This window comes from Erpetoichthys calabaricus, chromosome 4 (genome assembly GCF_900747795.2).
Source record: "Erpetoichthys calabaricus chromosome 4, fErpCal1.3, whole genome shotgun sequence".
NCBI classification, from domain to species: Eukaryota; Metazoa; Chordata; class Cladistia; order Polypteriformes; family Polypteridae; genus Erpetoichthys; species Erpetoichthys calabaricus.
The window spans coordinates 30,623,234-30,637,245 of NC_041397.2; the positions used below are offsets into that span (position 1 = coordinate 30,623,234).

At 39.3% G+C, this 14,012-nt stretch overlaps 1 protein-coding gene across 26 annotated transcripts in view; it reads right to left on the reverse strand.

The window, feature by feature from the left end:
- The window catches only part of nbeaa (neurobeachin a), a 925,612-nt gene that overhangs the window by 124,161 nt on the left and 787,439 nt on the right, over positions 1 to 14,012 (reverse strand). For all 26 annotated transcript variants that reach the window (XM_051927338.1, XM_051927337.1, XM_051927335.1 and 23 more), the window contains one exon: positions 4,471 to 4,611. In XM_051927338.1, the coding sequence (XP_051783298.1) occupies positions 4,471 to 4,611 (141 nt within the window). The remainder of the gene's footprint in view (positions 1 to 4,470; positions 4,612 to 14,012) is intronic.

The following is a 14,012-nucleotide window of genomic DNA, read 5'->3' on the forward strand; positions in this document are numbered from 1 at the left end:
ATACTTATACCTATATCAGACACCTTTACAGAAAAAACATTCATGTCAAAGGAAAATATATATGGGCCACAAAACAATTTAAAAGCACAATGTATCCATTAAAAAGCGTTAACTTTGTGAGCAATGAAAAGGCAAAGGGTTTAGGAAAAAGAAAAAATATCCCCTCTCTTTCTCTCTCTCTATAGACTTAATATTTCCTAAATTAAATACACATTCAATACATAAAATAAGAGGAGTTCCTTTAAATCACTAATGTGCAAGATTTAAAAAACAAGGAGATCTACACATGAAGTTAGAAAATCGCATTTTTAACAGATAAGGCAGAAACATAAAAGTTGTGAATATTGTGGTGTTGTAAGCGTGTGCACTAACAGGCAATGCTAGTTGAAAGTCCTGTGATGGATGCAATGACTGTAGTATAAGTGAGAATGTTTTTTCAAAGCTAGGCATCCCTGTTTAAATAGCAAAAGCTCTTCTCTGAATTTGTTAGATTTGATCTGGAAAACTAGGCAGTGAAGAAGACAAGGCGATAAAACTATGTGACAAAAAGGCTCATCATGCTTTGTTTATTTGAAGCTATTCTGAGTTTAGTGGTTATGTCTCCACAGATAAAGCATTGCTTTAATACAAAAGCATGCCATGAAAAAGAAGGCAGTGAAATGATACATGCTGCAATATTTCAAAAATCAGTAATATTTTACACTTTCTGTGCATCCTCTTAATTCATTTTACTCATGGCAAATTTTCTAAAATAAGAATAATATTAAACTCAATGAAGTTTCTATGGAAATGTGCAGCATTTGCTGCAGTAAAACCCCCAGCAGAATTAAGAAGCTTGTTTCTTGGCTGTTCATAGACCATTTTAATTGGGCTTTTTTTTTTTTATTATTGTCTCTTCAGTATCTCTCAAATTGAATCCAATAGAGAATTTACTTTGATGAGTAAACAGAGCCTGGCATCCTCAAATCACAGCAGGCTGTACTGCCTGCAGTTAGGGTAAACTTTAGTCTGCAGCTCATGTTTTGTTTTACTTCAAGGAAAAATGCAATTGTAGAGAGAAAACAAAGGAAGTACCTGTGAAGTTGATAGAGGAGTAGAGGTTTATGAATAAAAAATATCATACAACATCTAGTGCTCCACCAATGTAAAGGCAAAAATATTGATCACTTTCGGGCATGGATTATTATCATTTGTGCTGCAGGCATGCAAAGAATTCTATAATAAGATGTTTATTTTTTTAGTCTCATTTACTGTCTTTGATACCGTCAAAAAAAAAAAAAAAAAAAGCAAGCATGACTATAAACATTTGTGATGGAAAACTAAAGGGCCTGCGACCAATTCAGATATAGATTTTATATTTGAAATTGGAGCTGCCTAGTAACACAATGGAAATATTGATAAAAGCACATACTTAGTTAATTTGTGTGTGTTAGATGGCAAATAAATGGGATTGAGTTTACCAATTGGCAATTATAGGGAAATTAAGAACTTGATGCATAATTATTTTAAATGTTTCTTTTTTAAGATTTTGCAATTTTATTTTGTTATTAAAGAAATGTTACTTAATAGTATTTAATAAATTACTTATTAAATAAACTGAGTTATTGTTTCTACATATAGTATCTTAGCATCCTTTCAAGGAACATGGAAATGATATAATTTGAAGCTCAGATTTTAAGCAGTGTTTTAGTTTTCTTTTTCTACTTATAATTCGAATGGTGCAGTGGATGTCTCCTTGATTCAAGGTCTATGGTTCAAATATTGCGCCCAGGTGTTTTCTGTGTCCAGATTTCTTTCAGAAGGAGTATGTATTAAGTTAGTTGTGGATTCTACGGTGGTCCTGTGTGTGAGAGTTTGCCCTGCAATGGACGAGTACTCTGTGCAGAGTTTGATCTTAACTTGTAGTCAGTGCTGCTGAGATAGTCTCTGATCCTCCTGAAACTGTTAATTTTATTAATATTCTCAGATTTGAGAATGTTATGTTGTTAATAGTTTATTGGGAATGTTGAACATTTTACAACTTCTTGTGATCATTACCTTGTTGCAACCTTGAGTATTTTTTCTATACAACTTACATTCATTCTGCTTAATCTAGTTCTGAGTCTATCCCAGTAATGTGTCTATCAATATATCCATATATTGTACATGAAGATACATAATAATAACGTATCAGCGTGATGCTTAAGACTGAGCAGTATGTGCAGTAGTTAGTGCATCCACCTCAAATCTCGAGCAGTTTAGGTTTTTTCGTAGCCTGATGGCCATTTGTGCTCAATATGCCGATTCTCTACATGGGTTTTCTTTAGGTATTTCAGTTTCATCCCATATTCCAATTTGTTCATATTAGCATCCCCTCTAGGACTGGTTCCTTCCTTTCAAACATCTTTACTGGGATAGGCTTCAGCTTTTCAAAACATTTTAATAAAATACATGAATATGTAAAATGGATGTATGGAAATTGGCCTGTTGCAAGTGACTGTGTGTATGCGCACCAGTGTGTCTTTTGCTGCTTCCTGCATTATGCTCAAAGCTGTTGAGATTCTGGCTCCCCGTGACTCTTAAGTGAAAACAGGGAGTGTGAAAAATTGATACTGACAGGCAAACAGTTTTTACTGTGAGGTCATTAAACTGTTAACTTTAATATATTCATCCTCTTGATCTGTGACCAAGATTTCATTATGTAAGGGTCCACACTGCCAATCAGACTGGTCTACTGATTCAATTTTACTGACTATTCGATAGCTCAGTTACTTGTATTTTCTTAGTGTTGCTTGTTCTGTCTGGTGCATGTTGTATGTTTTATATACAATATTACTACTGTTGTATATTTAGGGGTATCGCTTATTGCCATTGCTAATTTGTGTTTTCTGCACTATGATGCTGTACTACCCTATATACTTCGCTCACAGATAAGTCGGGACTTGATTTTATCGTATAATTTTTGGTATTTTATAATGTCGGTCATATAAGTCAAATGTGGAAAACTCACACTATTGGTCCAAGAGATTATTATATGCTAACGCCCACCTGAGAAAGTAACCACGGAGCACACTGCCTTTTTTCTATGTGAGTGCAGTAATGTGCTGTATCAGCACGTGCTCCTACCTTCTCTCTCTATTGTGCCTACGTAACCACATGGTAATACCCAAACTATTCCGAAGCAGCATTTGCACTGTTTTTTGTGTCTCACACCCTCATACACCTTTATCGTAAGAGCATCCCTTATCTATGGTGGAACGTTTGATCAGAAGAAAATATGAAGCTGGTTTTAAATTAAACGTCGTTGAAGTAGCGAAAGAAATCCGTAACTGCACTGCTGCAACAAAATTCGATGCGTCTGAGAAACTGAAGCAGTCGGTGTCTGATTTTGTGACAGATTTTTTGGGTTTCAAGACCCAACTTATACGTGAGTATATACGGTATATACAGTATTGTCGCTGCATTTTTGATGGTTTTGCATGAGTGGAAATAGGGGCAAATTCTTTTTTGACATGTTGTATGTTTTAATAACAATACATTAAATTTAATTGTCTAATCTTAATCGGAATTGCATTAAAACAATAGTAATGTATCCCTAGCTTAAGCAATGTGATGACAACAGGCCATTCAGCCCAATAAGCTTGTCCACTCTGTTCACCTAGATTCTCCAAAATAATATCAATTCAAGATCTGAAGCTCCCAAAAGTCGTACTCTCCATCACAGTACTAGATTATTTATTCCATGTATCTATGGTTCCATGCATGAAGAAAAGTTTTCTACTGTTTGTGTGAAATCTGAATTTACAAGTTTCCAGCCATATCCCTTGTGTTCATGTTATTTTGACATTTCTATTCTGATAATAATGTTTACATCTAAGCAATGCAGGATAAGTTTACATAGTTAAGAAAAGAAAAGGAAAGGATTGGTGCCACAGCTGTTACATGATGTAACAAACTGCCAATTTCAACAGATTCAGTGCTGGATTGTGGTAGAGCAAGATGACTAATGGCTTTAATTTCAATGCATACAAGATCTCAATGACATATTTTCATTGCAGGGCATAATGATACACACACCCACAATCATTCACACCAAGTCAGTTCAGAGATGTAATTTAACCTAACATGCATGACGTTGGGAAGTGGAAGGAAACCGATTACTCTGGGAAAATACATGTGTGCTATAGAAAGTGTAGTGAAATGCAGATATGTGAGACACCATGCCAGCTACTGTTTGATTTGATGTTGGCAATTTAAGTTAATTGCTTTTGGATTATTTACTGTTCTTGTTTATGATTCATGCAAAAAATAGATGCAAAAGTATCATAGTTTCTTCAATACATTAAACAACTGTGTACAGTTCAGGAACTATACTTTGGCAAAGTAAGTCATAAGGATAATAAACATATCACCATTCAGTTGTAGATCACCATTATTCTGCTTCTTCTCTCTCTCTTAAAATAATAACATTATTAAACCCAGTATACTCACAATTCTAACAAGCCATATGAGCGTGGATCCAGCAGTGGAGTAGTGCGAGTTATAATGGTATGGTGGTGTCTGATCATCTTCCCACGTCTCATAACGTTCAGCATAGAAGACAGCTCTCTTTGGGTTTAATGCTCCAATAGGCTGTTAAAATAAAGGTAGAGAATGCTGTATTCAGTTACATTTCATTTCTTTTGATTATTGCATTATTATTGCCAAATACAGTTATAGACTCTGAGAATGCAGCAGTAAATACTTTAAATCTTGGATATTTCATCTCTCAGCTGAGTGTCAGTGGTTAGAATCTCTTCATGTAATAAAAATTACAGTGACTGCAATATGTATTAGAGAGATGAGGAATCAATTAAAGGTGTACAGAATGTTATATATTAACTTTGCACAATAAATCTAATTCAAAGCATTATACTGTTCTGTCAGAATTGGACATAAAATCAGCAAGCTGAACATATCTTAAACCATTCCAAAAATGGAAAACAACAGTGATTTTCAAATGGCATATTTGTAAGTTCTGACTTAGCAAGTAAAATTCTGAATTTCCTTACTAGAATTCACTGTGAATGGAATGCAGGTAGCACCCTCATTTATGACCAACAGGTTGCACTGACAATTGGACAGAGGACGTTAGAAAGCTCAAAGTAAATAGCGTAGGATAATAGATAGCTCATATTAAAATATTAGTAGTTTAATGGCAGGGTGGAGACACATTATATGGTTGGCACATCTAGGACAGCCTGTCTAGGCTTCACCAAGGTTGATCTATGGGACACCAAACCCAGAAGTGCAGGAGTACCTGGGGCCACTAGATAGAGCATCTTAAATTCTCCAAATCTATGGCCAGAGGCTTTCATGTACCATTTGAGACCCTTGGCGTAGAGACTGTGGCAAAACCAGAAGAAGTAAAAGCTCATACATGAAGTACGAGTCAACAGAACAATGAGTCTGGAGTCAGAAGTAAGCCTTTTGCTGAGAGCTCAGCAGGATGAAGGAAGTATGAGAAAAGAGCAGAGAGGAGTACATGAGAGGGTGAGATGGTGGTGCTTATTTAGTAATGTGGGTTATTGGATCAGCTACGCCACATTACAGTCAGTGTCAGTTTTATGCTTATTGAGGCCCTAAGCTAAAGGATGTTTGGAGCCCCCTTCTTAGCAATTTGCACTAAAATGGGAGATCAGGGGAGGAGTGGGTTGTCTCCTTTGGTGCGATCAAATATCGGGGGATGTGGTGGTTTTGGGGCAGGGGTTACATTGGAGATTCTTGGGGTAATCCGCACAATTAAATTGGGGTTGAGGGGGTTATTGTTTAATTACTCCAGAGCCTAGTTGTCATTTGTCAGCTTTCACTTCACATTCTTCCTATTTTCTTTGACTTGGTTAGCAAATGGAAGAACGTTCCCTTGCAGTCATGGGGCCCTATGAAGACACTTTGTTCACTTATGTCTTGGGCCCGCTACGATTATAGTAGTTTTTGGTCTCAGCTCAAGAGTGCACATACAATACATACACGTTTATTGTGAATTCAGAATAATTAATCTGCCTTGCTTCATATGGAATCTTCATTTTTTTCTTCTTAATGAATGAGTCTGGAGAAAAAGGACACTGTGGGATTTGTAATATTAGTTTCCAGGATCTTTAAAGTAGTTTCAGTTGAAATATTCTGAAATAATCAGTATCTGAGTCTCAGTTAATGTTGCAAATATTCAAATCTTCACTAGTATGCTAAGTCAAAGCGAAGGTCTTGCGTTTTTTTTCTGAGAATTGCTCTAGCTAAAATCTGTGACATTACCAATATTTATTTATTTGACACATTTGAGAAACTATCAAGACATTAACTGCATAAAAACCATGAAAACCCCTTCGAAATTAGAACATTAGAACAACTGAGGTGAGAACATGCCATTAGGCCAAAAAATTCACCAATCCTAATTCATCAAAATAACATTCAGCTGAGATCTGAATGTCCCCAAAGTCGTACACCCTACTTCCTACACTTGGCTACTTCATGTTTAAGAAGTTGCTGTGTACAAGACAAACATAAGCAAGCAGACTGTTTTCCCATTACATTACAGAAGTGTGCTTAGGAGGGACTGAGGTTGGGAGCATGTGCGATGAAGCATCTGGATTGGGACCTGAGTACAGGGGTTTGACACCTCTGCACCACACTGGAACAGTTTGAGGCTTTTTTGTGCTTAAAATTCATGTAGAATTTATTTTGTATTTCACATACGTTAAGAACAACTGTAAGGCCTACTCAAGCACTGTATGTTCATTTACAGTAGAACAAATCTTTCAAAATTTTGTGTGCATTCATAAAGCATGATTAGCTGTTATTAACACATTAAGTCATGTAAATTTAGGGATTCAATCCCTTAAACTGCAGGCTTTTTGAAATACCAGTCATACTGATTCCCCCGTCCTGTAATTTTAAAAAAATCAACCAGCACCTTGTCTTGTTAGTCCATAAGTGTTTACTGCTACATAATGAATGTAAGGCAAATCTGTTGTGTAACTCATTTCTTAGTATAGTACTGGGCAATTATTAGTAGGCTTTGGGTGTGGCGCTTCTAATATGTAGCTATCATTAGAATATGCTTAAGAAGAAAAATCGAGAGAGCAAATAAAACTTAAATTGCGTCTGCTGGTATTACTTAAGACAGCAACCCCAAGTCATGCACCAATCTCTTTAAAAGTTTGCATGTATTGTTACGACCTGCTCTAGACTTTTGTTTTTATACTCTAATTTGGTGTTTACCTTAATTGGGTCCTGCGCTAATTACCCACTTAACGTGCTTATTAATTAACTCACCTGGGTTATGGATGGGGTGTAGGTTTATAAATTAAGCTTCTTTGGGTTTTAGGAGTGAGAGTGAGAGTGAGAGTGAGAGTGAGAGTGAGAAGGACAAGGACAAGGACAAGGACAAGGACAGAGCAAGGTATGGAGAGTTACGGTTGGATGGTCTGGCTTTGGGTTTTTGGTTGCTTATTAAAGAAATATAATTGTAAGCTAGCCATCTAAGTAATAAATGCAAATAGTTTGTATCTAGCTGTAAACTTTGTAAAGTTAACAGCTACAGTATATTAGTGTGGTTCTCCTGCCTTGCTTGTTTTGTGTAATTTTCTCCATATTTTGTGTGTTGTGTTTTTTTGACAATAAACGGAGACTGTTTTTATTTAGCTGGTTTAGTTTTTTTTTTTTTTTTTGTGTTTTGTCTCCCTCTCTCTCTCATTTGTGTGCAGCCTATTTATATATCCCTAGACTTTTTGGTAGGCCGTAACATATACACCCCACCCATAAACCAAGTGAGTTAATTAATAAGCAACTTAAGTGGGTAATTAGAGCAGGACCCAATTAAGGTAAACACCAAATTAGAGTATAAAAACAAAAGTCTAGAGTAGGTCGTAACAGTATTTGTTTTTTCATTCATTTCTTGAACCTGCTTATTCTAAAACAGCCCAGAGGCTAGCTTGGCAATAGTGAATGTAAGGCAGGAGCCAGCAGTGACCTGGACATTAATATACCTCTGGGGGAACTCTCACACCCACTCCTACTAGAATAAGGCAATTGTCACCATTCAACCTAATCTGGATGCTTTTGTGATGTAGGAAGCAACAACATTGCCCTGAGGGTAAGTGAAGAGCGTGCTAACTCCACATTGGCAGTGACAACCAAGCCTAAGAGTGTCTACTGTAGATGAGATACTGAGACAAAATACCTATTAAATAAACAAACAAATTGATGGTATGAATGACCTCCACTGCTCTGTCAAGCTTGTTATGTTCTAAGAGTTTTTTAATGTTGGAATGCAGACATGCCGAAGTGCTACTCTTTGAATGCATATGTGTTTACGATTTTATAAATATTTGACAAAAAACACACAAACAAAACTCACAGCTTTTTAGTACAAAATGAAAATAAACAGAAATAAGTCACATTTGCTTTCATGAATATGAAGATATGAATAATTCTATAGTTATTTGCTCTTTTTAAGTTCACAGTGTTCAATGCACCAGGTTTATTAACTGAATCAGTAGATAATTTTCTCAGTGAATATCCACCCACAAATATTAAAAGACCATAAAAGTATTCTCTCAGATTTGCCCATTCATCCATCCATCCCTCATTAAGCTCGTTTAATTCACTTTAGAGACTTGCGGGCCAGAGAATATCCTGCCGGCATCAGACACAAGATCAAGAACTAAGCCTTGATGAAACACCTGTGCCTCTCATATGTCCCAATAAAATTCTCTTCATTTCAGAACTGACTTCCAAAATGTCAATTATAAAAAAAGCTATGAATACATCCGCACTCTGGGTACTCAATACAACTGTACAAAAACTGAGAAATCAGCCTTCTTTATTATTCAATTATTCTTAAACCATTCAAGCCATCAAGCAAAAACACAAAACAACAGACCACACAACATATTAATCCAGTTTTACATATATGTTTTTGTATATGTATATTAATTATTAATAATAGGCTGTTTTGTCATCTTTGTAATTAATATGCTGTATATATTTATAAGGTAGAAAAAAAATTGTAAACATTTAGTTCATGGAGACCAAGATGAGCTCACAGTTCAGTAAGTTATTACCATTTACAACAACTTAGATAATTTCAGTGTGAACAGATTTTCAGCACTCAATTAACATATGACATACCATTACTGAGATAATTAAAATAGTGCTGCCCCTGGTGTTTTGATAGTTTTATAAGCAGAAATCCATTAAGGGAGATGGATGTTAGAATCACTGCAATAAATCTGAGCCTAAATAGCATTACAGGTAAATGTCTATGTAAACCACATTAATAATTAGCTGTATGCATTGCTTCTTACTGGATGTGATCAGTCTCATCACCATCTCTAGTTGTGTGAATTAAAATACTGAATATTAATTTTCCTTATAAAGCCTTGAAGGCATTACAGTAAATACTTAAAACATTTTTGAAGATATTTTATTTGACAATTAAGGACTATTTTTCCAACAGATTTTGAGATTTCCCTCCTTGTATCACTGTCCAGACAGGAACCAGCCATTGATGTGAAACCACTCCATCAATGAGCACATAAATACATACCAGGGCAATTTAAAGTCACCAATCCACCTAACAGCAAGCCTCTGATGTCTTTATCCATTATCTTTTCAGAGCCAGTTTTTCCAGGTCAGCATCACGGGGAACTAAAACCTGTCCTGATAGCACTGGTCGCTGTTAACAGTGTAACATTTTCAGTATCATTTTTTATTATTACAATTTTTAATGCTATTGACTGTTTCAAATACACATTGTTTTGTGATTAACACTGCTGCTTCACTCATCCAGCGTCTTGCATTTGAATCTGAATGTCACTGACTGTGAGCTGTGTTTTTATGTTCACTCCATGCTTGCTAAGATTTGTTCTCTATTTTTCCCCAGTTTCACTGAAATGTGTCTATTGCCAGTTTTAATTTGACCCTGTATGGGTGTGTGTGAGTAAGCCCTGCCAAGAACTGGTGCCTAATGTCATTAACATAACAACATGACTTTGGACTGTATAAAGAAACTGCCATGAGCATCTGTGTGAGTGAATTGTGAAGTCATTGTGGCCTGTTTGTAAATCACAGATATACAAGCAGTACCAAGGATTGTTTGAACTTACCAATCTCTATGAAATAGAGGAAAATATTGTTGATTTGATTTTTATTTCTTAAAAATTTCAAGACAGGTTTATTCACCTATATATAATATATAAAATATCTTTAAACTTGAGGATCTTTTTGTATATAAACTGATCGTATTTTAAATTGTGGAAATTTATTTCAAGTATCTCAACAGCAAAATTAGGATTAATCACTTATAGCACATAACATATGCATTAGTACATCAGTACATCACCTGCTTTTGAGATAAACTCTTATGTGTGTAGTTTCTTACATTCATAATTGTCATAGTTCTTTATATGACAAGAAGAAAGACACCTACAGTGCAAAGTGGAGAATTTAAACCCTCTTGTCAGCTAGTAGGGAGTTGTAGTGGACTGTTGAACTTGATTTACATTGGAAAATGTTTGCAAATGAAATGTTTCATACCATGCATTTTCCTCCTGTAACACCATAAAAAACAAAATTATCCTAAATGGTCAAGTACAGTAAAAGGAGGACAGAGGATTTTGTATTGGAATTGTTGCAGCAGCAGCAGTGACATCAGTAATTCATCATTTAAGGGAATGCGATGCCATACATTTTGTTTGATTAGGGCTGTTGTTATTTGCCATAATATTGGCTGAACTTCTGTGAGGTGATGTCTAGAAGGGACAAATAAAGGACGGATGGATGGACTAACTTTCTATCTATCTATCTATCTATCTATCTATCTATCTATCTATCTATCTATCTATCTATCTATCTATCTATCTATCTATCTATCTATCTATCTATCTATCTATTGTGGTGGATTGCCGGCTTCCTATTCCGGCCCTCACCTCCAGGCCACCAGGAGGAGCTCTCCAAACATCATGGACGTGCCCCGAGTTCCAGCAGGGCCTCATGGACTATGAAGTTTTTATACACAGCCCTGCTGGACTTCTATATGCCCTATAACCTGGAAGTGCGTCATAATCCCGGGACAGGAAAAAACGACGTGCTTCCGGGATGAAGATAAGGACTGTTTACCCTGACCCGGAAGGAATAAGGAACTGTGGACTATTGGGCAGGAACACCTCTGGGTCAGGGTGTATAAAGGACTCTGGAAAAGCCCAGTACACTGAGCTGAGCTGGGAGGTAGGGTGGCTAAGTGTCTGGGAGAAGGAGGATTGGTTTTGTGAGTAGTTTATTGTTTATATGAGAAGTGTGGAGTGTGCTTGGTGCACTGTACTACAAGAAAATAAAAGAGTCTTGTACTTTCACCTGGTGTTTGGAGTGGTACCTGAGGGTTCAAGAGGTGGACACACGCCTCAACTGCTACACGGGCGTAGTCGGCGGGATTCTCTGGCCGTCTGTTGGCAGAGAACCTGTGTTTTCAACAAATTTTGTGTGGGCAGACAACCCTGAGAAGGTCACGCTTCATCGCACGGACGTGCAAACACCACCTTCTACAGAAACCGCTACATTAGTAAGCCGTATGTTACTGCGGACCATGATGGGGAAGAAATCCGGGAAAAAGAAGGGCAATAACAACTGGGTACAGAACCTAATGGAAGCCGAGATGACCTGGACTTACCTGACTGGGAGTGCGGAGGACCGGGCACTGATAAAGGCTGAACGAGCTCGAGTGGTGCAACAGCAGGAATGCTGTTAGCCATCAGACGCGCCGGAATCCCTTAATGGATTGGAAACGCCGCTGCCAACTCTGGAGGTATGTGCTGGGAAAACGCCCGAAGTGCAGGGAAGTTTTTATTCCTATTTTGCAGAAGCCTGCTTCCAGAAAGCAAGTGGTGAGTCAGATGTCTGCCGCATACCTCAGCAAGATAGCCGCGATACCCAGAAGGCAAGACAGGCTAGGAGTCGGCAAGCAAGAAGCCCATTCGAGGAAAATGACCACGTGACCCCGCGCGATGGATGCCAGGACGGAGAAGGTCATCTGGGATCCTTAGGTGAGGTCATACATTCCCCGATGGTTCTGAGCTTTCTGAAAAGGAAGGGGGAGGTGAGCGAAGCAGCGCCGAAATTAGATAAAGAAAAAGAGGAATGGGATGTGACTGAATGGTCTGCAGACAAATTAAAAAAGGCAGATCGCAGTCAGCCGCTGGAGGCTACCTGATCCTCTGCAGACTCCAAATCCCGAGAACCTTTGTGCGACCCAGCTGAACATGTGCCCAGAGGGGACGTGCTCATTGGCTCCCGGCCGGCAGGTAAGGAAAATAAGGAAGCGAACTTACCTCCGGCCGAATTAAATAACATTATGGACATGCGGGATCTCGAGAAGTTGCTCGAGCCCGTGAATACTTTCTTTCAGACTTTAAAGGAGCTGAAGAAACGTGTGGAGGAGCTGGGAGCTACAGCCAAGGCGCCGCTGAGAGGATTACAGGAATACCTGCGGCGATTAGGCTGAGAAGCCCTGGTCTGGATTGATTCGGCGGTACAGGTAGGCCAAAGCCATACCGAACATAATAAAGGGACAGAGTGCGATCCGGCACCGCGATTAATAAGTAGCGGGTGCCAAAGCACTGTATGCCTGACAGTGGAGCGTGGCATGGTAATCGAAAGGTCGGGGGAAGGAACGAACGAGCCGGGCATGCGTATGACGCGGCCTCCTGGAGCGAATCGAACCTCCAGACCCCGGCCTGTGTGTTGAGCGAGGTGTTGCTGGTAACTGGAGGGGCGGGGGAAGTACCGATCGCACCGGTACAGCTAAACAGTGCTGTTACCCGGAGCGATGCGGTGCTGATGACGCCGCCTCTTAAAAAACATAAGTCAAAGGGCGTGCAGACAGCAAAGAGGCTCTCTTTTACCAATAGAGAGACTCAAGCTGTGCACAAGCCCCAGAATAAGCAGGAGATCCACAAAGTAAAACGCAGGTGTCCTGACAAGGTGGAGATACGGGTTGAGAGCAGCAGGGCGGCCGTAAAACCCTCCTTAGCGGAGAAAGGGGCGGAGATGGAGATGATGTAATTTCCTAGACGTTTCTGGTCTCGTCGAGGAAGACAACCAGGAGGGCATCGTCGGTGCTACAACTGCCGTCGGCCGGGCCACGTGTGGTGAAGTTGTCTCCGGAGGACAGCAGAGCGGTGGGACAGAAGATACACCTTTCCCCCAAGGTTCTCTGGGGGGCCTAGACAACACAGCCAAGGTCCGACTGACGTGTCCTCCTGGAGGAGGACGTCCCTCGCGGGGCTGGGCGCTCTGACCCAGTGGTCGTCGCTAAGAGGGGGGGAATTGTGGTGGATTGCCGGCTTCCTATTACGGCCCTCACCCCCAGGCCGCCAGGAGGAGCTCTCCCAACAGCATGGACGTGCCCCGAGTTCCAGCAGGGCCTCATGGACTATGTAGTTTTTATACACAGCCCTGCTGGATACCTTGGGGACCACTAGGGGTCGCTGTCGGGAGGCCCGTGGACTCCTATATGCCCTATAACCCGGAAGTGCGTCATAATCCTGGGACAGGAAGAAACGACGTGCTTCCGGGATGAAGATAAGGACTGTTTACCCTGACTCGGAAGGAATAAGGAACTGTGGACTATTGGGCAGGAACACCTCCAGGTCAGGGTGTTATAAAGGACTCTGGGAAAGCCCAATACACTGAGCTGAGTGGGGAGGTAGGGTGGCTAAGTGTCTGGGAGAAGGAGGATTGGTTTTGTGAGTAGTTTATTGTTTATAAGAGTAGTGTGGAGTGGAGGGTGCTTGGTGCACTGTACTACAAGAAAATAAAAGAGTCTTGTACTTTCACCTGGTGTTTGGAGTGGTACCTGAGGGTTCAAGAGGTGGACACATGCCTCAACTGCTACACTATCCATTGGTAGATGGAGCAAAAAATACTGATACATTCCCTCAATGTATCAATAATATATCATAATTAAAACTGTTGCAATAATATACTGTACACACCTGCCG